Source organism: Pristis pectinata, chromosome 1, assembly GCF_009764475.1.
Source record: "Pristis pectinata isolate sPriPec2 chromosome 1, sPriPec2.1.pri, whole genome shotgun sequence".
Classification (NCBI taxonomy): domain Eukaryota; kingdom Metazoa; phylum Chordata; class Chondrichthyes; order Rhinopristiformes; family Pristidae; genus Pristis; species Pristis pectinata.
Genome location: NC_067405.1, coordinates 5,806,655 through 5,834,568, shown reverse-complemented (window position 1 = coordinate 5,834,568; position 27,914 = coordinate 5,806,655). Strand labels below are relative to the sequence as shown.

General features: G+C 43.9%; 2 protein-coding genes across 3 annotated transcripts in view; both read right to left on the bottom strand.

The window, feature by feature from the left end:
- The window catches only part of nhej1 (nonhomologous end-joining factor 1), a 323,760-nt gene extending 317,262 nt beyond the window's left edge, over positions 1 to 6,498 (bottom strand). For both annotated transcript variants that reach the window (XM_052024822.1, XM_052024831.1), the window contains exons 1-2: positions 6,440 to 6,498; positions 596 to 794 (exon numbers count right to left, since the gene is read on the bottom strand). In XM_052024822.1, the coding sequence (XP_051880782.1) occupies positions 596 to 781 (186 nt within the window). In that variant the 5' untranslated portion in view covers positions 782 to 794; positions 6,440 to 6,498. The remainder of the gene's footprint in view (positions 1 to 595; positions 795 to 6,439) is intronic.
- Positions 6,499 to 10,095: 3,597 nt separating this feature from the next.
- Positions 10,096 to 27,914, bottom strand: part of cfap65 (cilia and flagella associated protein 65) — a 154,146-nt gene continuing 136,327 nt past the window's right edge. The window contains exons 30-33 of the mRNA XM_052025041.1: positions 26,377 to 26,736; positions 22,766 to 22,900; positions 13,256 to 13,327; positions 10,096 to 10,261 (exon numbers count right to left, since the gene is read on the bottom strand). Of these exons, the coding sequence (XP_051881001.1) occupies positions 10,096 to 10,261; positions 13,256 to 13,327; positions 22,766 to 22,900; positions 26,377 to 26,736 (733 nt within the window). The remainder of the gene's footprint in view (positions 10,262 to 13,255; positions 13,328 to 22,765; positions 22,901 to 26,376; positions 26,737 to 27,914) is intronic.

Here is a 27,914-nt window from a genome sequence, read left to right as displayed (position 1 = left end):
TAATTTCCTCCATTTGGCCTCTCTCTCTCTAAGCCCCACCCCACCATGTACCTATCCAAGTGCTTCTTAAATGATACTATTGTACCTGCCTCACCCACTTCCTCTGGCAGCTCGTTCCATATACTCACCACCCTCTGTGTGAAAAAGTTGCCCCTCAGGTCGCTTTTAAATCTTTCCCCTCTCACCTTAAACCTGTGCCCCCCTAGTTTTGGACTCCCCTACCCTGGGGAAAAGACTGTACCATCCACCTTATCCATGCTTCTCATAGTTTTAAACACTTCTAATAAGGTTGCCCCTTCATTCTCCTATGCTCCAAGAAATAAAAGACCTAGCATGGCCAACCTCTCCCTATAACTCAGACCCTCTAGTCCTGGCAACATCCTCGTAAATCTTCTCAGCACTTTCCAGTTTAACCACGTCTTTCCTATAACAGGGTGACCAAAACTGTACACAGTGCTCCAAGTGCAGCCTCACCAATGACTTGTACAACTGCAACATCATGTCCCAACTCCTATACTCATCGTGACACAGTCGGTCTAAGTTACTTATGGCCTTCTCCTGCTCCTGTTTCTTCTGTTCTCATCCCAGAACGTACCTGTGCCCTTTGTTTGAGTTCATCCGAATTCACCTCTTCCCACCAGACACTGTTGAGATCGGAGAGCATCAGCCTGTAGACAGCATCGCCGAAAGCCGCCTTCAGCAGGAAGGGAGAATCACCGATGTGTACAGAGCTCCAGGGCTGAGCAAGGAGATCATCTGCCGACCTTTCTAACTGAGCCATCAGAAGGAATGCTCTGTGGGTAAAGAAGGAAAGGTTTACGAGGATGTTTCCAGGACTAGAGGGCCTCGGTTATGGGAGAGGTTGGCCAGGCTAGGTCTTTATTCCTTGGAATGTATGAGAATGAGGGGTGACCTTATAGAGGTTTATAAAATCATGAGGGGCATAGATAAGGTGGATAATAACAGTCTTTTCCCTGGGGTAGGAGAGTCCAAAACTAGGGGGCATAGATTTAGGGTGAGAGGGGAAAGATTTAAAAGGGACCCGAGGGGCAACTTTTTCCACACCAAGGGTAGTGAGTTTCTGGAACGAGCTGCCAGAGGAAGTGGTTGAGGCAGGTACAACAGTATCATTTAAGAAGCACTTGGATAGGTACATGGAGGGGCGGGGATAGGTACATGGAGGAGCAGGGCTTAGAGGGATATGGGCCGAATGCAGGAAATTGGGACTAGCTGGGTAGGCACCGTGGTGGACATGGACTTGTTGGGCCAAAAGGCCTGTATCCGTGCTGTATTGTTCTATGACTCTATACATTTTGACAGCTTCATTCACAACCAGAGGACAGCACAAAGCTCTTAACAGCAAAGGATAATAAAATGAAAAATGCTAGAAACACCTCACAGATGAGGCAGCTTCCTGAAATATTAACTGTGTTTCTCTTCCCACAGAGGCTACCTGACCTGCTGAGTATTCCTAGCATTTTCTGTCTTTATTTCAAAATTTCAGAATGCCCTCTAATCCAGGCAGCATCCTGGTGAACCTCTTCTGCACCCTCTCCAAAGCCTCACATCCTTCCTATAATGGGGAGACCAGAATTTAATGTAATACTCCAAATATGGCCTAAGCAGAGTTTTATAAAGTTGCAACACAACGACTCTTGAACTCAGTGTCTCGACTAATAAAGGCAAGCGTGTCATATGCCTTCTTTACCACCTTATCAACTGCGTAGTCACTTTCAAGGAGCTATGGATATGGACCCCAACGTCCCTCAGGTTAACATCTTACCTCAAAGACAACTGCTCTGACTATGCAGCACTCCCTCACTGTTACATTGGACACGTCCCCCTTAAACGCCTGAAGTGAAAAATGAATCCATAACCTTTTGTCCTCTTAAACCATAGAACAATATAGCACAATACAGGCCCTTCGGCCCATGTTGTACCAACCTTTAAACCACACCCAAGACTATCGAACCCCTTCCTCCCACATATCCATAGAACCATAGAAAACTACAGCACAGAAAACAGGCCATTCGGCCCTTCTAGTCTGTGCCAAAACTTTATTCTGCTAGTCCCAGTTACCTGCCCCCAGCCCATACCCCTCCAGACCTCTCTCGTCCATGTATCTATCCAATTTATCCCTCTATCTTAATTCCTCCATATGCCTTTCTAACAATCTCTTGAACTTGACTAACGTACCTGCCTCCACCACCACCCCAGGCAGCACATTCCATGGACCAACCACTCTCTAGGTAAAAAAAACCTCCCTCTGATATCTCCCTTGAACTTCCCAACCATTACTTTAAAGCCATGCCCTCTTGTATTGAGCATTGGTGCCCTGGGAAAGAGGTGCTGGCTGTCTACTCTTATTCCTCTTAATATTTTGTACACCTCCATCATGTCTCCCCTCATCCTCCTTCTCTCCAATGAGTAAAACCCTAGCTCCCTTAGTCTCTCCTCATAATCCATACCCTCCAATCCAGGCAGCATCCTGGTAAATCTCCTCTGCACCCTTTCCAACGCTTCCACATCCTTCCTATAATGAGGCGACCAGAACTGGACACAGTACTCCAAGTGTGATTCTTTTAAACTTGTGGCTCTTTTGTCAATTATGTTAAATGTTCCTCTCCTAGTTATTCATGAAAGGAAGATGTTTCTCTTTGTCAATATCCTTCATGATTTCAAACATCTTTAATAAAAATGCTTTCAATTTAGTTCCACAAGATAAACTGCTCTTCATTTCCAACAAGGTATAATCGATCAAACAACCGAGATTGAAAAGCAGGGGTTCTGGCAGCTGATTGAGGCAGTATACTTCGGGATGGTCTTTGATACTTGTTCAGATACCCACAAGAGAAAATCTAAAGAAACTATGCCTTATAGACAAAAAAATCTGGGGTTTGATTCCAGCCTGGGTCACATCAATTGCCCACACTCACAGGTGCTCAGTCCTGGGACCTCTCAGCTGCCATTAGAATTGCAGAGGCTTCAGAAAGGTTGGTGGAAGGGGATCAAGGCAGAAGGCCTTTGCAACACAGCACAATGATGTTCCCTTCCACGCCCTAGATAACCCCAGCTGAACACAAAAGCAAAATACTGCAAATATAATGGAATCTAAAAATAAACACCTAAAATGCTGGATATATTCGGAGGTCTCATGGTTACATTACTGCACCAGGATCCAGATGCCCGAGTTATTGATGATCAATGCTCAGTGGATATTAATCTGAAACATTATCCGTTTCACTCTTCCCTCTCCACTGATACTGCCAAAGCTGCTGAGTACATCCGGCATTTTCTGTTTTATTTCAGGCATTGAAATGTAATTAGCTTCTGTCGGATCAAAATCCTGGAAATCCCTAACGCGTGGCACTCTGGCAGTTCCTTCACCACACAAATATTTAAGGCAGTGCCACAGCCACTTTCACAAAACGTATCAATAAAAGTTATTAACTTCTAAGCTGAACATTTAGCAATGATTAGCTCTGTATCATCAATTTTGGTGGAAATAGTTGGCATTTTGAGAAGTGGAATACTGCAGTTTGATTTATATTCTACACTCCTTCCATCAATCGTGGGGAGCCCTCTTCCCCCCTCCCCCCTACACCCAAATCGGAAGGTTGAGGCAATAAACTTGAGCACTGGACTTAAGCAGGACTGACACATGTACTAAGGGGCACTACACTGCTAAAGCAGCCATAATTTGAATGAGACCCAAGATGACCATCTAACTTACTCAAAAGGTCCTGCAGCCTCTAAATCTCTCTGGGTTCCGGCAATACTTATCCCTCAACCAACATAACAAAGAAAACAAATCATCCCATTATCTCATCCTTTTAATTCTTAGGTTCCTAACCTCAATCCCCCCCTCTTCTATTTTGTCTTAGTCCCTCACCATTTGCAAACTGCTTCAAGCGGTATTTGGAATGACTTTACCATAACATTTTCAGTGTTCCTTCCACAGATTAGATTGCTGATTGCAGCATTTTGCTGTGCACAATTTAACTACCAGGTTTGCCCACATTACAACAAAGACTAAACTAGACTAGATTAGATTAAATTACTGTCATATACACCAGGGTGCAATGAAATTTCTTGCTCGCATGAAGCTCAGAGTATGCTCACGTAAAGCTCACAAAATTACTTCGTTGGCTTTGGGACACTAGTGTAACATCATTACAGCACCAGCGACCCGGGTTCAATTCCCACCGCTGTCTGTAAGGAGTTTGTACGTTCTCCCCGTGTCTGCGTGGGTTTCCTCCCACGTTCCAAAGACGTACAGGTTAGGAAGTTGTGGGCATGTTATGTTGGCGCCAGAAGCATGGCGACACTTGCGGGCTGCCCCCAGAATACTCTACGCAAAAGATGCATTTCACTGTGTGTTTTGATGTACATGTGACTAATAAAGATATCTCATCTCTTATACATCCTGAAGAGGGAAATACTTGCATTTCTGCAGCACATTTTTCAGATGTCCCAAAATACTTCACAGCCAGTTTGAATCCATATAATCAAAGAATCATACAGAACAGAAATGGGACCTTTCTGCCCACCTCACCCATCGCGCCTATCTGCACTGATCCCATTTGTAAACATTAGTCCCATGTCCCTCTCCCCCTTTCCTATCCAAGTATCTGTCCAAATGTCTTTTAAAAATTGCGAATGTATCTGCCTCCACCCACTGCGGCAGCAGCTTGTTCCAGATAACCACCACCCTCAGTGTAAAACTTACCCCTCAGATAGAACATTGAACAGTACAGCACAATACAGGCCCTTCGGCCCACAATATTGTGCTGACCTATAAACCTCGCCTAAGATTATCTAACCCCTTCCTCCCACATATCCCTCTATCTTAAATTCCTCCATTTGCCTATCTGTCGAATTTGACCAATGTACCTGCCTCCATCACCACGCCAGGCAGCGCATTCCATGCCCCAACTGGGTAAAAAGCCTTCCTCTGATATCTCCCTTGAACTTCCCACCCATTACTTTAAAGCCATGCCCTCTTGTATTGAGTATTGGTGCCCTGGGAAAGAGGCGCTGGCTGTCCACTCTATCTATTCCTCTTAATATTTTGTACACCTCTATCATGTCTCCGCTCATCCTCCTTCTCTCCAAAGAGTAAAGCCCTAGCTCCCTTAGTCTCTCCTCATTATGCATACTCTCTAAACCAGGCAGCATCCTGGTAAATCTCCTCTGAACCCTTTGCAATGCTTCCATATCCTTCCTATAAATGAGGCGACCAGAACTGGACCCAGTACTCTAAGTGTACTTACAGTACTCTAAAGGCAAGGGTACCAAATTCCTTCACTACCCTATCCACCTGCATCACCACTTTCACCAGGCTGTAGACTCACACCCCAAGATCCTTCTGTACACCAATGCTCCCGAGGTCCCCGCCATTTACCCTACATGTCCTACCAGAATTTGACCTGTAGTCCCTACTGTAAGTGCAGCAGCCAAATTCTGGTCTATTTTCTTGTATTAAACTCTGGGGGTCTTGCAGAATTTCAGGTAAGGGGGAAAACTCAAAGAAGATGTGCAGGGCAAGTTTTATATATATATATATATATACACACACACACAGACAGAGTGGTAGGTGCCCAGAATGTGCTGTCTGTGCTGTCAGGGGTGGTAGTGATAGGATAAGAGGCATTCAAGAGGCTCTAAGATAGGCACATGAATGTGCAGAGAATGGAAGGATATGGACATTGTGTAGACAGATGGGATTAGTTTAGTGAGGCATTTAATTACTAGTTTAATTAGATTAGCACAACATCATGGGCCAAAAGGCCTGTTCCTGTGCTGTACTGTTCTCTGTAATTGGTATTGGTTTATTATTGTCACTTATACCGAGGTACAGTGAAAAACTCATCTTGCATACCGATCGCACAGGTCCATTCATCACACAGTGCAGTTACATTGGGGTGGTACAGGGAATATGCAAGATCCCACAACCTGAACCAGATATTTTTCAGCATTCTGACCAAAGGGGGAAAAGAAACTAAAGGTGGCACACGAATGTTAGGTTTCTTCGCCCTCCCCCCACCCCCCACCCAGGATAATGTATCAACCAAGACCCCCAGAGTTTAATACAAGAAAATAGACCAGAAATAACAACGTTAACAGGTAGAACCAACCCCCTACGCCAATTATTCGTTATAAGAGCTCAGTCGGCCACTGCTAATCATCAGACAGTCACGGCTGAAAATATTCTGGGGCAATTACTGTCCTGAACAAGTGGAAATATTGAACACAATGAAACATTAGAGAGAGGAAACAACAAGCAATGGAAAGAGGGTGTGTTGACACTCAGGGACCCTGCAACCAAGGGTGGGGATGGGAAGACCAGCAGGTCCCCAGTTGGGAACTTAAACTCAAATATTCAGTGCTTGAAATTGTTTAAAAATGTTTTATTTTTTAAATAAAAAGAGAAACAAACCTCAGCTCTCCCCCTCACTGCCTGCCTTCCTGTTCCTGCCGAGCCGTCTACAATCTGTCCTCTCCAGAACACAAAGCGCCTCTCAATCGTTCCGCCCCTCAGCACTTACCCTGTTGTAGAGAGAGATGTCTCCCTTTAGAGAGGGTTGTCTTGTCTCCCCTTATTGAGGAGATAATCAAGTATTAACGCCTGGTGATTTTTTTTTTCTCATTCCTCGTTTATCTGACTTCTTTCCAGATCTTCTTGTTTTAACTTCTGATGTTTTCTGCCTGGTGAGATGAGCTGGTAGTTTTTACATTACCTTTTTTAGTGGAGAGCAATTTTTTTCTGCTTGTGTTTCCTACTTTGAAAAAGCATCGGCGCTTTATTCACTGTAAACATCTTTGGGATATCCAGTGGAATGACATCTGTCTTTTCTACTATAATGCACAACCTTCATAAGAAATAGAAGCAGGAACAGGCCATTCGGCCCCTCATGCCTGCCTTGACATTCAAAAGCATCACAGCTGATCTTTTATCTCAGCACAACTTTCCTCCACTAACTCAATATCTGTTGATTCCCTTAACATTGAAAAAGTGTACCAATTTCCATCCTAAATATTCCTAGTGACCGAGCCTTCTTGTCCCCCCTTGGGTACAGAATTTCAAAGGTTCTCTGCCCCCTACATGGGCAACCCCCTGTTTTGTGACTGTGACCCCTGGTTCTAGACTCCCCATCTACCTTGTCAAACCCAGTTTTGTGTTTCAATATCATTTTTCTAAACCCAAGGCAACATACACCTTGTTTACTTAATCTCTCTTCCGCTTTGCTTTGATGTCCTTCTGAAGGTTGTGAAGTTTTTCCATTCTAAAGTTTCTCTACAAATATAAGTTGGTGTTCATTTTGCTATTTAGGGTTTTACAGTTGGGGCATGGAGGACTAATATAGCAGAAAATATGAAAAACACTTTATTGGTATTGGTATGGGATCAAGAAGCTTCAATGTAATGGAGCCAGCACGGTAGCATAGCGGTGAGCATAACGCTTTACAGCGCCAGCAACCCGGGTTCAATTCCAGCCGCTGTCTGTAAGGAGCTTGTACGTTCTCCCCATGTCTGCGTGGGTTTCCTCTGGGTGCTCCGGTTTCATCCCACATTCCAAAGACGTACGGGTTAGGAAGTTGTGGGCGTGCTATGTCGGCGCCGGAAGCGTGGCGACGCTTGCGGGCTGCCCCCAAAACACTCTACGCAAAGATGTATTTCACTGTGTGTTTCGATGTACATGTGACTAATAAAGAAATCTTATCTCCTTACAGGAAGCAGGATGGGAGGAGTTGTAGTCAAGCGACAAACAAACTGCTGGAGGAACTCTGCAGGTCAGTCAGCATTCGTGCAGGGAAATGGACAGTTAACGTTTTGGGTCAAGACACTTCATTGCAACCTGAATGGTCAACTGTCCGTTTTCCTCCACAGATGCTGCCTGACTCGCTGAGTTCCTCCAGCAAAATGGAGACACAAGACTGCAGATGCTGGAATCTGGAGCAACATCCAAAGTGCTGGAGAAACTCTGCGGGTCAGTCCCCTACTCACCTCCCTCCCCTTTATTCCATGCTCTACTGTCCTCTCCTATTACATTCCATCGTCTTCACCCCTCATCTACCTTTCACCTGCCAGCTCTTGCTCCACCCCTTCCCCCCTTTTTATACCGGCTACTTCTCCACTTTCTTTCCAGTCCAGATAAAGAGCCTTGACCTGAAATGTCGACTGTCCGTTTCCCTCCGTGGATGCTGCCTGACTTGCTGATTCCTCCAGCATTTTGCTTATTGTTCCAGATTCCAGCATCTGCGGTCTCTTGTGTCTCTATTGACTGGGATTCTGCTCAAGTAAGAAATGAAGGGCCCTCAGGCCATCCTGGTGAAGGATTTGACATCCATGGTAAAAAAAAATAAGCCAGTTGTAAAGAGTTGGAGGGCATCAAAGGTGGGAAGTGAACAACCCTAATCATGACCTCAGTATAACAACACTGTGGCCACTTTGCACTACAATGGATTGGTTTTTTTATTCCAATTGTGTTCATTCTTATATAATTTATTTTTATGTCTTTTTTCTTGTGAATGTTGTGTCTCTAATCATATGTGTGCATAGAACAGTACAGTGCAGAACAGGCCCTTCGGCCCACAATGTTGTGTTGACATAGCTAATCCCTCCTACCTACAGAATACAGAATATTCCTTCACTTTCCTCTCATTCATGTGCCCATTCAAGCCCCTCTTAAAAGCCCCCAATGAATTTGCCTATCAGGCAACACATTCCACACATCCACTACTCTCTCAGTAAAAAACGTACCCCTCACGTCTGTTCTGAACCTATCCCCTCTCACCTTAAATGCATGTCCTCTGGTATTGGATCACTCACTGTGATGTAAGTTTTTCATTGCACCTGTGCATACATGTACTTGTGCATAGGACAATAAACTTAACATTGACATTGCCATTGACTTGCTGAATGGAGGAAGACTAGTCCTGTGATCAAAAATGGGCTCAAACAATGGGTCGACCAAAACAGTCCAGCTTGTGGAACTTGGGGAGCAGGTAGAATTGGACAGTGTGGAGTTGGAGGCTGTGAAGAGGAAGATCTCCTGAGGAAATGGGGTCAATGACTGCCTAGGGCACAGTGGCCTGATGTTTATTGGTGGGGTCATGATCCAAAGTGAGGTATGAGGAGATGTCAGAGAGCTGGCTCAGCCTCAGTGAGGTGGAGGTCAGTTCGTCAAACACCAATGGCACCGCCCTTGTCAGCAGGTTTGATGGCAATTATGCGATTGGTCCTTAGTGAGCAATGAATAGATCTAGAAAAGATAGGAGGTCGAGGGAGATGTCCAAGTCAAAGTCAAGTTTATTGTGATATGCACAAGTCCATGTATGCACAGGTGCAATGAGAAACTTCCTTGCAGCAGCATCACAGGCACAGAGCATCAGATAAGCAGCATTCACAAGATCACAAATCTGAACTCGGAGTGAGGAGCCACAGTTTGGGGTGAAGACTCCAGGCCAAAGGAGTGAGCCTGGGCATGAAGGCACGGCAAGAGTCCAACATCATGTCCGGTCAGAATTCGCTGAAATGGGTATGAAGTGGGATGAAACTGAAGGCTCTGAGATCTTTCTCATGGGTTCTTTGTAGGGACCTGTGAGGTAATATGTCCCAGATTAACAAATAATTAAATTTTGGTGTCTTTGGAGTTTGTCAAAGCACCTTTCGATTAAAAAAATGGTTTCTAAGAAATAAGACAGAAACAGTAAAAAATAAAAATGAGATCAAAATTCATTTCTGTAGTCACATTTAATTGCTTTATACAATAAAAGGCACTGTTTAGGGACCCTCTTTAATAACAAATAATGGAAAATTTAACAAAATCTAGTTATTAAACTCATCCTTTACAATGTCACCTCAACCTAAAATACATAAAACAGCAGCCAGACTAACCTTGCCATTGTGTAAAATTTTATTGTGTAAACAGTTTTTCTAACCATACTAAAATAAACATAAATTCAATGCAATAAACTAATTTAAAAATCCAGGATTGACCCTTTGATTCAGATTATTGCTGCAGCCAAGGTTTCCCCAAATCCCAGAGTGGTGTCTTCTTGCTGGCGCATCCCTCAAGGGGAAAGTTCAGACTCAGATGGTACGGCTGCTGACTGCACTGAAGGTGAGTGAGGTCTGGCTTTTGTTGAATTCGCCAAGATTCAGCCAACTCTTGCTTGGGATCCCACTGTAGGATGCAGACAGCAGTTTCAGGACATCAAGGGATACTGGCCTCTTTACTTCAGGCACACTTGAAACTCTGGCGAACAAGCAAGGGGAAAACATAAATAAGTTGTCATTAAAAAAAAGAGACAGATCAGCTACAATATAATTGAATGGTAGTATAGTCCAAGGGGCTGTATACTTGCTATGAGACCTGGCTTGTTTTCCCCTTGTCCCCTGCCTGTCATTTGAGTCCTGAAGGTGGAAAGCGAGGATTTAAGGTGGAAAGCGAGGATTTCTTCCATCACTTCCTGCATCGCATGCCTCCCATCACTGACTACAAACCCACCCTAACGGCCAGGGTTAGCATCCAGTGACCATGAATCCATTTCTAACAAGAGGACATGGCTTTAGGGTGAAAGGGGAAAGGTTTAGGGGGAAGTTCTTCACTCAGAGAGTGGTGGGAGTGTGGAACGAGCTGCCATCTGACATGGTAAATGCGGGCTTACTCTTAAGTTTTAAGAATAAGTTGGATAGATACGTGGACGGGAGAGGTCTGGAGGGTTATTGGCTGGGTGCAGGTCAATGGGACTAGTGGAATAAAGTTTAGGCACAGACTAGAAGGGCCGAATGGCCTGTTTTCTGTGCTGTAGTGTTCTATGGTTCTAACACAAGGTGGGTGTTTGCACAGAGTTAGCACGATGCAGCCTTCTGTAATGCACACAGGTCTCTTGTATCTGGAGAGTCAGTGGATAAATTCAATATCACCCACTTCAAACCATTCCCACTGTGCAGGAGTCCATTGGTGTTGATGCTAGCTTTTTGAAAGAGGTATCGAATCAGTGCCACCCTCCCCCCTCCTATTCTTTTTCTACAATTTTCTCCCCTAGCCATTTCACTTCTCTAAGATAAACTTCCTAGGGGAAGGAGCAGGGGAGTGGGACTGCCGGAGACATGTAGCCCTTGTCTTTCTGAATGGTGGAAGGCATTGTTTGGGAAACATCTCCAAAGAAGCCTGGGCAAATTGCTGCAGTGCATTTTGTACCTTGTACTTGTACACAGCAGCCATAGTGCATTACTGGTGAAAGCAGTGAAGGGGCTAGCGATCAGGCAGACTACCTTGTCCTGAATGCTTCAAGCTTCCTGAGTGTTCTTTGAACTACTCTCATAGCCAAATGGAGAGTATTCAATCATACCTCAAAGACTGTGCCTGGTAGATAATGTCTAGGTTTTGGGGAGGGTGGGGGGGGGGTAGGAATCAGTAGGTGAGCCACATGCCTCAGAATATCGAGCCTTGTGTTGCTGGTGTTGTTATCTTATGGGTGTTGATGTCTAGAATATTGATAGGGGATTCAACCCTAGTAACATTGCTGTAGATTAAAAGGAAATTATGATCCTCTTACTAGAAAAGGTATTGCCTGGCGAATGTGTGGCATGAATATTACTTGCCATTTATCATCCCTTATATAAAGGTTTTTCAGGGTTTGCTTTGGGCAAACATGAACTGTTTCATTATTCATCTGCAAACTATCACCACCTCTGATCTTATGGTGGAGGGGAGGTCACTGATGAAGCAGCTGAAGGTGTCCTGAGGAAACTCAGCAGTAATATACCGAAGATGAGTTGTCTGTTCCTGAACAACTATCACCATTTGTCTGTATGTTGGGTGCATACAATTCCATTCACTGAGCAGCTTTTCCTTTGATTCTCATTGACTTCAATTATACCGGGACTCCTTGGTGCCACACTTATTCAAATGCTGCCTCAATGCTTCAGCTGTCGTGATCACATTTCAGCCAAAGTCTGGACCCGAGGGATCGTGGAGGAAGCCGGGGCATCAGAAGACAGGTGCTTCGTGAGTAAATGACGTCTGGTGACTCAATTGACAGCACTTCTCATTGCCTTGCAGATGACCGAGTAGATCAATTGGGTAACTGGCAGGAATGGATTTGTATTGCAACAACTGCATTTTAGTTGCATTGGGAATCTTTGGTGCTAAACTGGTAACATTCAGAGGGATAAACAGCCTCCAGTTTTTCTTAAGTTCCCTACCTTGCTGGTAATTGCACTAGAACAGCTTGTAGATCTGCCATTACTTCTGAGGGTGCAAGTAACTGTGGTAAATTGGTTTATTATTGTCACATGTACCGAGGTATAGTGAAAAACTTTGTTTTGCATGTCATCCATACAGATCATTTCAACAGAACATTGAGGTAGTACAAGGGAAAACAATAATGGAAAACAGAATGAAGTGTTACAGTTACAGAGAAAATGCAGTGCAGGCAGACAATAAGCTACAAGGCCATAACAAGGTGGATTGTGAGGTCAAGAGTCCATCTTATTGTACAAGGGGACCATTCAATAGCCTTATAACAGCAGGACAGAAGCTGTCCTTGAGCCTGGTGGTACCTGCATTCAGGCTTTTGTATCTTCTGCCTGATGGGAGGGGGGAGAAGAGAGGATGTCCCGGGTTGGTGGGGTCTTTGATTATGCTGGCTGCTTCACCAAGGCAGTGAGAAATGTAGACATAGTGCATGGAGGGGAGGCTGGTTTCCGTGATGTGCTGAGCTGTGTCCACAACTCTCTGCAGTTTCTTGCGCTCACGGGCAGAGCGGTTGCCATACCAAGCCGTGATGCATCCAGATAGGATGCTTTCTATGGTGCATCGATAAAAATTGGTGAGGATTCAAAGGGGACATGCCAAATTTCTTTAGCCTTCTGAGGAAGCAGAGGCGCTGATGAGCTTTCTTGGCTGTGGTGTCAACGTGGTTGGACCAAGATAGGCTATTGGTGACGTTCACTCCTAGGAACTTGAAGCTCTCAACCCTCTCGACCTCAGCGCCGTTGATGTAGACAGGAGCACGTACACCACCCCCTTCCTGAAGTCAGGGAAGCCTGGTGGTATTCCATGCTTAATGCTAATGTCTGTGAGATTAGCTCCAATTGAAGGGCCAGCACAACAGGAATGGGCCAAACAACCTCTCTCTAACCTGTAATTTTTTTGATTCTATTTATCACGTCAATAATATAAATATCTTATAGGAGACTGTAAATGCTAGAGCTAAGTTACTTCCAAAGTAACTTCACTTACTTGGGGCTGGCGTGGTCTGGTTCGATCTTAATCTCTGAAATCTCGTGTGCATTAATTTCAACATCTTGTGTACTAAATTCAGAGAAAGCTAAAGATTACTATCAAATGTAATTAAGAGAGATCAGGTTATTCCTCAGATGGCTGAGTATTGGACTATGTCACTGAGTTTAAGTCTAGCTCAGACAGGTTCTCAGTCTAAGCAGCTGTTGGGGAAAGCCATTGGCATCAGCATTCCTGACCTAAAAAACAACTGGAGAATAAAAACCTTCCTAGGATTCTCACTGAAGGAGTGTTGGACCTTACCTGTTAAAAGGAATGGTTTGATTAAAATAACTATTTAATTGTCTGCTCGAGGAGACTTGCTGAGAGGCTTGATCAAAGTGTTATTGAAGACTGCCTAGATAAGAGAGCCTTGAGAGTCTGTGAGTAACAGTTATAAACATCAGGGGCTGTTTCAAGGTGTCAGTCTGAGTTACCCTGGGTAATAGAGAATGGAAAGGTGCAAGGAGAGGTTCTGATTGTCAACAAGAACTAGCACATGGGGCCAACCTTACTCTGTGCCTGACTCAGATCAGGGAGATACCATGCAGGACATGACTGAATTATCAATGTCTCACCACAATTAACTCCTCAGAGGTCACAAGGCAGAAGATATTCCCATTTAGAGTTGTTTCAAAGTGTTTTACTGATTTCAAGTTTGTTTGCAACTCTATCTGAAGACTTGTACTTCAGTGTTTGTTAACTAAAAATTGTGATTAAAAACGTTTCAAGTGTCACTCAGTCTCACTTATGTTTAGCTTAAAGAAAAGAGCAAAACCAAATACCCGACACCAGTCAGGTCAATGATCACACTTGGAAGACAAAGTGTGCCTAAACTGGAATAAGCAGCATCCTACCAGTGTTCATCGTGTTGGAAAGAACCCTAAAAATGTTTTGTAGATCAACAACAAAAAAATGGAAACTGAATGCAAGGAATATTAAATAAGTGGAATGGGACAGTGTCCAAATAAAGAATTTTAAGGGCAGAAACTTGAAGAGATTAAGGGCACAGATGATTCAAATAGAAAGGTTTTAAGCAGTGAGCTTTGGAGGCAAAGGATGCAAGGGAGAAAAGATGCAAGAGATTGAAAATGGCAGAATAAATAGTTTCCTACCGACATTCACTGCTTTAGTCAGTGCTCAGAGGTACTGGAAGACTCCCTGTATCAGTCAACTCTACCCCATCAATAGGTCCACTCCTACAGAGGAGAAAATTGGGAATATCTTTTAAAATATCAGGTTTTATGTTGTAATTCAAATTGATGCGCATGAAATATATGTTACACTCTAAAATTCCACACCATTCTGAAACTTCACAATCGCTGCATGTGCTTCCCAGGCTCGAAAAGCCGGCTGCAAGATGGAGGTGGGAGTTACTGGATCAAAAAGGCAAGGAAATTTGGAACAGCACTCAATTAGGAAACCAAGTCCGGCTTCTCAAAATAGTCTTCGACCCTTTTCTGCTGATTGTGGTCTCTTTGCCATTGAAGACCCTTTCTCCACTTTGGCTCCATTCTACACTAGTGTCTAACCTCTCTGCACCACCGAGCCTTCATCTCCCCTTCCCAATCATCTCCTCCCCCCCCCCCCAACCATTTTCCATTCCATGCTCCTACTCCCAGTTACTCTGACTACTTCCTTCTACCCATCTTCCCAGCCCAATCTCTTCCCATTCCTCACTTCTCCTTTCAATTGCCTCTCGTGACATAATAGAATCAGGAGTAAACGATTTAGCCCCTCAAGGCTGACCTTAAACCTCAACACCACTTTCCTGTACTAACCCTATACCCCTTCATTCCCTCAATACACATACATTTAACAATCTTCATCCTGAATTATTGAATATACTCAGCAATTGAGCCTCCACATCTTTCTTGCTAACCTCAGATTCACCATCCCCTGAGTAAAGACAGATCCCAGGAATTAAAGGGTTAACGTGAGGAGCATTTTATGTCTCTGGGCCTGTACTCGACGGAGTTCAGAAGGATGAGGGAGGATCTCATTGAAACCTACTGGATACTTAAAGGCCTGGATAGAGTGGACATGAAGAGGATGTTTCCATCAGTGGGAGAGTCTAGTATCTGAGGGCACAGCCTCAGAATAAAGGGATGTCACTTTAAAACTGAGATGAGGAGGAATTTCTCCAGCCAAAGGGTGGTGAATCTGTGGAATTCGTTGCCACAGACTGTGGAGACCAAGTCATTGGGTGTAGTTAAGGCAGAGATTGATAGGTTCTTGAATGGTAGCAGTGTTAAGGGAGAATGGGGTTGAAAAAATCAGCAATGATTGAATAGCGGAGAAGACTCAATGGACCAAATGGCCTAATTCTGCTCCTATATCAAAGTGCTGAATGGCCTACCCTTTATTTTGAGACTGTGACTTCTGATTTCTGACATTCTAGCCAGGGGAAATATCATCCCTACATCTTTCCTGTCAAGCTCCGTAAGAACTGTGCACATTTCAATAATATTACTAATTTTTCTAAACTCTAAGCCTGGTTCTTGGCTTTCTGCTCCCCGATTCCCCCTCCGTTGCTTTCGATTGCCCCACTCGTTCACAATCTCTGGCCTCCCCTCTCCCGTTGGTCTTCTCTTCCCTCGGCTACACTCACTCCCGATTCACGTCCTTTCCCCTTCCCACTTCCAAGAACTGTGCACAAGGGTCCTTTATTAATTAAGTATTCTGCTGGTGGCTCGCTTATCCAGCAGCTGATCCTTTAGTCAGCCACTGGACAGAAACTTAGAGAAAAATGTAATGAGGCCCTGTCATTAAATTTGCATGTCCTTTGTGTCACCACACTTAACCTCTTCCACATCCTCCTGAAAAGTCACTTTGTCCCTGTTGATCTAACATTTGTCACTGAAGAAAACATACTGTAAACTATTGAACAGTTTTTTCCAGAGGTTCTATAAAAGGAACTAGACAACATGAAACCACGACGACTACTTTCATTACTTCACACGATACTTAGTGAACGAGACTCAACACAAAAGATGATCATAAGCACAATAGTGATGTTGGTGTCAAGGAAGACTTTAAAGGTGTAAAGAGATTAAGGCAAAGGGGTTTAATCAGGGAATTCCAAAGGTTAGGACTGAGACAGCTGAAGGAACATCCAGCAATGGTGATTTAAAGCAGAGATACCCAAAAGGCAGTATTACAGAAGTTAAGATATCAGAGAGTTGTGGGACTTGAGACGTAGGAAGGGGGCAGGGGGTGGAAGACATTTTGGGATTTGAGAACGAGGACAGGAATTTCAAAATCAAATTATTGCCAGACGAGGAGCCAATGTAGGTCAGCAAGCACAAGGGTGTTGGCCGAACGTGACTTTGGACGCTATGACATGGTGAGCAGAGCTTTAGATGAGCTTAAATTAGTGAACTGACAAAAGCACTGGCGGGCTGAGATTTAACAAGACGTGGCTGAGGTTTTAGCAGCGGGTGAGCTGAAGCATTATCAGAGAAGGGTGACGTAACAGGAGGTGGATCCATGCAGTGTTAACGATGGGGAAGCTGAATCATTCTCAAGAGTAGTGATTAGGGAACACTTCTGCATTGCAGTTTGGAACTCCTTTCACAAACAGAAATTAATGCTCAGTTAAATGTTTATTTCAAAGCTGAAATTTAAAGATTTTTGTTAACCCAGAGTTTATGGAATACAAGGCAGACATAGATATAGCTGCAGATCTCCCATCACATTTAACAATGGAGGACTATATTACTCATAAGGTCAATGATGGATAGGGTAGTGAAAAAGATATTTGGTATTTTTGCTTTCATAGGCCTCGAGGCATTGAAGAGAAGAATTGGGATATCTCATTGCAGCTGTACAAAGCATTGGTTAGACCACATTTGGAGTATTGTGTGCATTTCTGGTCACCTCACTGCAGAAAGGATGTGGAGATTCACGAGGGATGTTGCCTGGAATGGAGGGCTGTGGTTATAAGGGGAGATTGGATAGGCTGGGTTTATTCTCACTGGAACAAAGGAGGCCGAGGGGTGACGTTATAGAGCTTCGTAAAATTATGAGGGGCATAGATAGGTGGAATCTTTTTCCGAGGGCAGGGGAGTTCCAGAACTAAAGGTTTAAGGTGAGAGGGGGAAGATTTAAAGGGCAAGATTTTCACACAGTGGGTGGTGGGTTGCCAGAGGAGATGGTGAAACAAGTAAAATTACTATGTTTAAAAGGCGTTTGGACAGCTACTTGGATAGAAAAGGTGTGGAAGGGTGCAGGCCTAATGCAGGCAAATGAAATGAGTGTAGATAAAGGCATCATAGTTGGCCTGAACGAGGTGGGCCAAAAAGGCCCGTTTATGGGCTGTACTTTTCTATGATCCCATGAGTCTATGACAAGTCTTGGAAACATTGTTAATCGGCAACATGTTCTACACTAATTTATCCAAAAGCCATAAACAAACTTCTGGAGAAACTCAACCCGAAATGTTGACAATTCCTTCCCCCCACCCACCTCACAGATGCTGCTCGATCCGCTGAGTTCCTTCAGAGTTTGTTTTTTGGCTGCAGGTTCCAGCATCTGCAGTCTCTTGTGTCTCCAGTGTATCCAAAAGACTGGCTATCCAGTGGTGTTAACTTCTCAGTTCTTAACTTTAATCCTTGATTAATCTCATCATTAAATTGGGTCCCAGACATTGATCTCAACAATAATTAAAAACCCAAAGACATGGATAATGCTAAATAATATTAGTAAATTGCATCAAATTTACAGCATCTGTCATGCACTTTTTAAGGAATTGTATCAATTAATTGTTATTCAAATTGCTAATTAACTGTCTACTACTACATCTATGAATTATCTTCATACATAATGTATCAATTTAATCTGTGAAAGTTATGAGTTTGAACTGAATAGCTATTTACTTATGCATGATTTGGTCCCTTAACTGTTTTGGAGTTTTGGTAAGAAAATTGTAAAATAAAACTGTGTTAATCCTGCATGCTTGAAACATTGGCATCCAGATTTTCTGCACTATCGGATATTATTCCCAATTAATAATACAACACACTTTTAAGTTCACTTTTTTAAAGATGTTACAATAGTAGAATAATACATTTTCCAGTGAACTCGATGTTTAAAGTGACACAAGAAACAAGGCCAGGCTAAGTTTTAAGGGAGAGTGGAAAATTGAGCCAGGTAAGATTTAAAGAAGCAATGGAAACAAAACCAAGAGAGTTTCAAAGGGGTGTGGAAAACAAAACCAGGTGAGATTTGAGGGAGCAAAAGAAACAGAACAGGTGAGTTTTAAGGAAGTTTAGGAAATAAAACCGAATGAGTTTAAAGAGGTCCTTGGTGAGTTAAATGCAACCCATGAACCTGGGCCCCGGTGAGTGAAAGGGAGAGTGGGCCCCGGAGCCCTGGTGTGTTAAGGGGAGCATGGGATCGGAAGCCCTGGTGTGTTACAGGGAGTGGGAGATCAGCACCCAGTGAACCAGATGTTGAACTGTTACAATTTGAGTAGTCTGGTAAGGAATTATGAAAGTTTTACTGTATTTCATTCCATCAGTACCTGTGATGTACTAAATGATGATTTTGTGAGGGGTAGGTCGTGCCTCAAGAGCCTGATTGAATTCTTTGAGGATGTGACAAAGCACATTGATGAAGGTAGAGCAGTGGATGTGGTGTACATGGATTTTAGTAAGGCGTTTGATAAGGTTCCTCATGGAAGGCTTATTCAGAAAGTCAGGAGGTATGGGATCCAGGGAAATTTGGCTGTGTGGATTCAGAATTGACTCACCCATAGAAGACTGAGTGTGGTGGTAGATGGAGCGTATTCTGCCTGGAGGTCGGTGACCAGTGGTGTTCTGCAGGGATCTGTTCTGGGACCCCTGCTCTTTGTGATTTTTATAAATGACTTGGATGAGGATGTAGAAGGGTGGGTCAGTAAGTTTGCTGATGATACAAAGGTTGGTAATGTTGTGGATAGTGTAGAAGGCTGCTGTAGATTACAACAGGATATTGATAGAATGCAGAGCTGGGCTGAGAAGTGGCAGATGGAGTTCAACCCTGATAAGTGTGAAGTGATACACTTCAGGAGATCGAATTTGAAGGCAGAATACAAGGTTAATGGCAGGACTCTTAGCAGTGTGGAGGAACAGAGGGATCTTGGGATCCACGTCCATAGATCCCTCAAGGTTGCCACACAGGTCGATAGGGTTGTTAAGAAGGCGTATGGAGTGTTGGCCTTCATTAGTCCGGATATTGAGTTCAAGAGCCGTGAGGTGATGTTGCAGCTCTATAGAACTCTGGTCAGACCACACTTGGAGTATTGTGTTCAGTTCTGGTCACCTCATTATAGAAAGGATGTGGAAGCTTTAGAGAGGGTGCAGAGGAGATTTACCAGGATGTTGCCTGGATTGGAGAACATGTCTTATGAGGATAGGTTGAGTGAGCTAGGGCTTTTCTCTTTGGAGAGAAGGAGAATGAGAGGTGACTTGATAGAGGTGTACAAGATGATAAGAGGCATAGATCGAGTGGACAGTTAGAGACTTTTTCCCGGGGCAACAATGGCTAACATGAGGGGACGTAATTTTAAGGTGATTGGAGGAAGGTATAAGGGGGATGTCGGGGTAGGTTTTTTTTTTACGCAGAGAGTGGTGGGTGCGTGGAACACATTGCCGACAGAGGTTGTGGGGGCAGATACATTAGGGACATTTTAGAGACTCTTAGATAGGCACATGAATGATAGAGAAATGGAGGGCTATGTGGGAGGGAAGGGTTAGATAGATATTAGAGCAGGATAAAATGTCGGCACAGCATCGTGGGCCAAAGGACCTGTACTGTGCTGTAGTGTTCTATGTTCTAAAAAAGTAATCCTACTTATGTAATGCAAGTCCTTCAGTGACCCAGAGAGGCAACATTCTGTCCTGGACTCAAACTAGGTGGTAAAATTCAGACTGATCCAACGCAAGGATAAGGATATTGGGCAAGATGAGGATTCTATTAACCTTATGACATAACTTGAGCAATGCCTTACAAACTAAACATGTCCAAGTGAATTGAATTCTTTCAGATTAATCAAATTACTTGAAGAATTTTGTGTTATGTCTGCTGAATAACATGTCTTAGGAAAATCAGGATCTGCAGAGGAAAAGTAAAGGGAACCTGCAAAACATCAGAGAGTAGTAGGGGAGCATGAACAACTAGAGGAGCCAACGTGCGCCCCACTGCAGAAGCAGTGGAGTGATCTCGGACTCAATAATAATCCTCCTCCCCCTCCCTGTTCCATCAGGGGCAGGCACGGTAGTGTAGCAGTTAGTGTAACGCTATTACAGTGCAATTCCCATCACTGTCTATAACGAGTTTGTACGTCCTCCCCATGACTGCGTGGGTTTCCTCTGGGTGCTCTGGTTTCCTCCCACATTCCAAAGACATGTGGGCATGCTATGTTGGCGCCGGCAGCGTGGCAACACTTGCGGGCTACCCCCAGAACACTCTACGCAAAAGATGCATTTCACTGTGTGTTTCGATGTACATGTGACTAATAAAGAAATCTTATCTCATCTGCTACCCACACATTTCACCCACCGGCTGTCTCCCCTCTGTTCCTGGTTTCTTCTGCCTTGAACCTCTCTCCTAATGGTTCCCAATGTGCTGTAGTACTCTATGACTCTCTATATCACCTTCCTTGCTTATCAGATTCCAGCACTGGTAGTCTTCATGTTCCTGTTCATCACTCCAGCAGCTGTCTCCACCTTCACCCTCCCCACCCTCTCCTGGATCCATCTTCCTCCTTTTTTTTTTGTCTGCCTCCATCTATCGTGTCTCCCAACAGAACCCCTCTCCTTCCCCCTCCCCTACTTGGCTCAATCTGGCTGTCATCCTTTAACACCCCCCTCCCCCAGTCCACCAATCACCTCTGGTCCCTGTCTCGCTCCTCCCCCTCCCCTCTTTATACTGGTTATTTTCCTCCCTACTCTCAGTCCTGGTACAGAGTTTTGACCCGAAACATCGACAATTCCTCCACAGATGCTGCTCGACCCACTGAGTTCCTCTAGCAGATTGTGTGTTGCTCCAGATTCCAGCATCTGCAGTCTCTTGTGTCTCAATAACAATCCTACCATGGAAGAAAAGTGCACCAACCCTGGCAGCATTGTAGGTCAACAGCTGAGAATCGATGGGATTAGACTAGGTATCTCCTGAAGAGCTAGCAGAGCACAGGCATTATGGCCAACTGCTTCTATGCTGTCGTTTCTGTAATTCATTAAAATATAACATGCACAAAATATACATATGGTGCAAGAATTAGTTACTTGTGAAGCAACATCACTTACTCGGGTAAGTTGTGGTCCAATTCTTCCTTACTTATTGAAATTTCTTGTATACTCAAAGGTTCCATAGTGGTTCTAAATTCAAATAAAACTAGGGATTACTGTGAATCTTCTTACTACATAAAATTTCAGATTATTATTCTTATATTCTGTTCATTGAAAAATGCAGGGCTACAGTAAAAGAATAGTTGAGGGAAGATTAATTAGATAGCTCTTTCAAGGCAGCAGCACTGATACAACGGGACTAATGGTCTTCATCTGAATTATACACATCAATTTTGTTGATATTATATCACCTTTGTGTAATTTTTAGATACACCATATGTTGTGAAACAGATTCGAGGTCTCAGAAGGTGAGGACTCTGAGCACTGTCTTAGAGATAAATGATTTATTTGCAAAAGACGAACACAGGGAAAGGGTAATGGGAGTAACACACACATGCACAGTTGATAGCGAGCGTGGGAAAAATCGCAACGGGGTAAAATGCACACACGCGCACACGCACACACACACAATGAACTGGGTACAGACAATCAAGGAAAAACAATACGATACCCGCCACCCCTTGACTCAGTGCAGGCACAGCTCTATGCTACCAGGGACACTAACTAAGATGCTCCCAACCCTTTTAACAGTGCACACCTCACCAACAATTTCTCCAGCGCCATTCTACGGTTCCTCAGCCTGGGATGAAGCAGGGTGATCCCTCGGGGTAGGCAAAAGAGAGTGAGCCAAGCACATATCGCACTCTTTATAGTGCTGGAGGGCTGGGAGGTCCAGCCCAGGTAATTTAAAGAGGCCAATAGCCCAGTACCAGCAAGGACTAATCAATCACAAAGGCCAATGGCCCAAGACCAAGTACAAAGGTGCTTAAAGGGACCAATGGTCAGGTGTGCACTGATGGGTGGGGTGGAGACAAACCCTGATTGGCAGTGATGTGTCTTTCGACCAGGTAATGGGCAGTGCTGTCACGTGACAGCCACGACCTTCCACAATACACCACGTCATTATTAACGATTGATAATTATGTGGCATGTTTACAATATATTTTCCATGTGATGTATTTACTGAATGAATTATGAGACTAACAATAAACAATATATTCTAAAGTCCTCTGGAGTGAGGATTTGCACTGACAACAAATAATCTCACCAGGGCTACTTTTCCCACTTCTCTGAGTGTTACCTGGAGACCAGAGGAGGCAGGGCGATCACCCTGGGCCGAGCTGTAAGGACCACCTCTCCCCTGCTGGCTTCGATCACTATATTCTGCAGCGTGTTCTCCAGAATCTGCTCCAAGAGGTCGCAGAACTCAGGGAGTCTAGAAAGTGAAGGAGGTGGAAAAGAGAGAGCTTACCTGATGCCAAAATAAAGTATGCAGTCAAACTGCTGCTGATAGAATGGATCTACACAGTCAGAAAAGCATGCACAGTCACTATCTGAAGGAGAATGACACATTAACATTTTGAGCACGATGCTTAAAGTCCTTCATTATTGCCACATTCTGGCTGCAGGGTGTGTCATGGTTCCAAGTGCTGGTTCTCAATTCTGTCCCTTATCCCCATTGATGGGGCTTGTTGTGCAGCACATGGTTTCCATGCACTACTCTTTGCCTAATGACACACATCTGACTTCCATCAGGAGACTAGTATAAGAACCCTGGTTTCACAAATACTGGTTGCCAGATTATTGGTCTATCTTTGGGTATACTTTGTCTCCTGGCTGCTTAGAGCTGTTAACTCTAGAGCAGTCCCAGCTTTGCGGTTTCTCCTAGAAAATCCTGTTTCCATGTCGGGACTCAGTCTCAGAGTCCCGAGGCAAAATTCCTTCTGTTCGTCGTTCTGTGTTCGGTACCGAGGAAGCATCCCGACTCCAGTCTCGTTCTGGTGTTCTGCATTTGGGTTCTCCACAATCTCGCTCTTCGTGTGACAGGGTGTACAATGTACAGGATAAACTACAGTGATTTCCCAAGGCTTTTTCCACAGCACCTCCTGCCTTGGAGGACAAGGGCAGCGGGCACATGGAAACACCATCTGCAGGTTCCCTGCCAAGTCAGTATCCTGGCTGAGAAATATATCATTGTTCCTTTATTGTCACTGGGTTAAATTTCTTGAACTCCTTACTCACAACATTGCAAGCTGACCTCCAGCAGAATAACTCCAGTGGTTGAAGAAACCACCATCACCACCACCTTCTCGAGGAACTAGGGATGGAGATCAAACAACAGCCTTTGCTGCTAAGGCTCAGAATGAACTTTGCATGTTTGTACTTATCACATTGACCTTTGTGTCAATCAAATCTGTAGAACAACTATGTCTTGCATTTATATGGCACCTACAGCACTGTAACTATGTGAAGGCACTATACAGAGGCGTTAAAGAATAAAATGTGACACCAAGAGGATCCTAGGTGGTGAAAAGTTTGGTCAAAGTTTTACTTTGTCTTAAAGGGGGACAGAGAGGTTTAACAAAGAAATTCTAGATCTAAGGGCCTGACATGGAAAGACACAAAGGTCAATGGTCAAGCAATTAAAATTAGAACATAGAACAGTACAGCACAGGAACAGGCCCTTCAGCCCGCCATGTCTGTGCTGAACACAATGCCAAATTCAACTAAATCCCTTCTGCCTGCACATGATCCACATCCCTCCATTCCCTGTATATTCATGCATCTATCTAACAGGCTCTTAAACACCACTATCATACCTGCTTCCACCAGTCCCCCCCAGCAGCCTGTTCCACGCACCCACCACTCTCTGTGTAAACAACTTGTCCCACACATCTCCTTTAAACTTTCCCCCCTCACCTTAAACACGTCCTCTAGCGTAAATTGGTAAATTTGTTTATTATTGTCACAGGTACTGAGGTACAGTGAAAAACTTGTCTTGCATACCGTTCGTACAGATCAATTTATTACAACAGTGCATTGAGGTAGTACAAGGTAAAAACAACAACAGTGCAGAATAAAGTGTTACAGTTACAGACAAAGTGCAGTGCAGGCAGACAGTAAGGTCACAATGAGGTAGATTGTGAGGTCAAGAGTCCATCTTATCGTACTAGGGAACCATTCAATAGTCTTATAACAGCAGGGTAGAAGCTGTCCTTGAGCCTGGTGTTACATGCTTTCAGGTTTTTGTATCTTCTCCCCGATGGAAGGGGGGAGAAGAGAGTATGTTCAGTGTGGGTGAGATCTTGACATTTCTACCCTGGGAAAAAGACTCTGTCTCCCCTATCTGTGCCTCTTATAATTTTATAAACCTCTATCAAGTCTCTCCTCAGCCTCTGACGCTCCGGAGAAAACAAGCCAAGTTTGTCCAACCTCTCCTTGCAGCTCAAAAGTTGGAGCTGAGCAAGTGGGCATACTTGGAAGAGTGAAAAGTTCTCAGAGGGTTGAAAGACCTATATTTTCAAAGGGCATCTCCCATGGCCTTAGGGTGTCATGAAAGTGTCTCACAGTTAATGAAGTGATTTTGAAGTGCAGTCACTGTTCTAAAGTGGGCAACGTGGCAGCTAGTTTATGCACAGCAAACTCCCACTCTAATCATGTCTGCTGGGATTCATTTTGTAAATGCAATAAAGAGCAAAAAAAAATCTGATTTTATCAAGTTATTTGGACTGAGTGAAAAATTGCAGGACAGTGGGAAAAATTCCCTTGATCTTCTTCAAAGTGGCGTCGCAGGATCTTTTGCATGCATCCAACTGAAAGGGCAAACTGAGTGTGCCTCACTGTAACAAAACACAGCAGCTTTGCTAACTCAGGAAACCATCAGCACCATACTGGATCTATGTGCTATTTCATTTCTGTGGGACTCGGACACACCTAAACCTGTGACTCAGAGGCAAAAGTGCTACAAACTAAATCCCAGGAGACATGGTTAGAGACATGGAGTCATACATCACGGAAACAGGCCCTTCAGGCCAACTGGTCCGTGCTGACCAAGATTCCCATCTAAGCTAGATCCATTAGCTCGCATTTAACCCATATCCTTCTAACTCTTTCCTATCCATGTACCTGTCCAAGTGTCTTTTAAATCTGCCTCAACCACTTCCTCTGGCAGCTCATTCCTCACAATCTACCTTGTTATGACCTTGCACCTTATTGTCTACCTGTATTGCACTTCCTCTGTAGCTGTGACACTTTACTCTGTATTCTGTTCTTGTTTTTACCCTGTACTACCTCAACGCACTGTGCCATGAATTGATCTGTACGAACGGTATGCATGACAAATTTTTCACTGTACCTCGGTACAAGTGACAATAAGAAACCAATACCAATACCAATTCCATATAATGACCACCCTCTGGGTGAAAAAGTTGCCCTTCAGTTTCCTATTAAACTTCTCCCCTCTCGCCCTAAACCTATGCCCTCTAGTTCTTGATTTCCCAACCCTGGGTAAAAGACTGTGCGCATTCACCCTATCTATGCCTCTCATGATTTTATACAGCTCTGCATCATCATTCTCCTACACTCCAATGAATAAAGTCCCAACCTGCTCAATCTCTCTCCATAACTCAGTCCCTTGAGTTGTGACAACATCCTCATAAATCTCCTCTGCACTCTTTCCTATAGCAGAGTGACCAAGATTGAACACAGTATTCCAAATGTGGCCTCACCAACATCTTGTATTGACAGTGCAGGTTGTTGAGGTGAAGAAGGTTACAAAGTTGAGAAAGGACTTTCCAGTACCAGTGAAGTTATATGTGTATGAAGTGATTGCACAGAACAGCACAGCACAGGAACAGGCCCTTCAGCCCACAATGTCTATGCTGACTGTAATGTCAATTTTTGATTGCTTACCTTTTCAGGTGTTGCCTTCGTGCAAGCTGCTCTTCGATGCGAATGGCATTTAGGGACTCTTGCCCTTCTTCTGTGAACCATTTTTCATCCAGTTGAACACTGTCCTGATCTATGGTCTGCTTGACATCTGAGCTCTCTGGAGCAGTCGAGCTCAACTCTTCTTCAGCTCCCATCAGTTGGGTTTTGTCCTGTTCTTCTTCACCATCAGTGCCTGCACTCAAAGCTTCAGTGTCTTTTAGCTTTCCATTCTTTATGGCCAGCTCTTCACCTTCCTCGCTCCAGAACTGTGCAAAATATGGGATGGGTTCGGCAGTTTGAGCAACCAGCACATGTTGAAAGGAGACATCTTCCAACAGACACCTTCAATAAAACCAAAGAGCTGTCAACCTTAAATAGAACACAGAACTCTACAGCACAGGAACAGGCCCTTCAGCCCACCATGTTGTGCTGAACTAATTAAACTAGTAATTAAGTGCCTAATTAAACTAATCGCTTCTGCCTGCACAATGTCTGTATCCTTCCATTCTCTGCACATTCAAGTGCCTATCTAAGAGCCTCTTAAACACCTCTATCATATTTGCCTCCACCACCAGCCCTGGCAGCACATTCCAGGCACCCACTGCTCTCTGTGTAAAAAACTTGCCCTGCACGTCTCCTTTAAACTTCCCCCTCTCACCTTAAATGCATGCCCTCTAGTATTAGACATTTCAACCCTGGCAAAAAGATATCAGCTTGTCTACTCTATCTATGCCTCTCATAATCTTATAAATTTCTATCAGGTCTCCCCTCAGCCTCCGCCGCTCCAGAGAAAACAACCCAAGTTTCTCCAACCTCTCCTTATAGCACACGCCCTTTAATCCAGGCAGCATCCTGGTGAACCTCTTCTGCACCTTCTTGAAAGTCTCCACATCCTTCCTATAATGGGCGGACCAGAATTGAATGCAATACTCTAGATACAGCCTAACCAGAGTTTTATAAAGCTGCAACATATTGTGCTGTGAAGTATAACAACCATGGCGAACTGGTGTCTCCTGGCTTGGTGCTTTGAGTCTCCACATTTATAATCACATATTTAACAAGGCAAAGTAATAACTACTTTTAAGGCACTCACCTCTATTATTGTGTAAATCTTCCAGCAACTTCCTTTTAATTCTTTTTTAGGATGTGGGTATTGTTAGCAAGGCCAACATTTACAGCCCAGCTGTAATGTATTGGCATGTTAGGCTACTTCAGAGAGCAGCTCAGAATCAACCACATTGGTGTAGGTCTGAATTCACATTTAGGCCAGATTAGGTAAGAACCCTTAAGTCAAAGTCAAAGTCGAGTTTATTGTCAGATGCACAAGTCCATGAGTGCACAGGTGCAATGAAAAACTTACTTGCGGCAGCATCACAGGCACAGAGCATCAGATCAGCTGCATTCACAAGAAAAACATAAACATATTTCATATTATAAAACATATTATAGAAGGAACCACATTTCCTTTACTGAAGAATATTAATCAATCAGTTGGATTTCACAACATTCCAGAAGCTCGA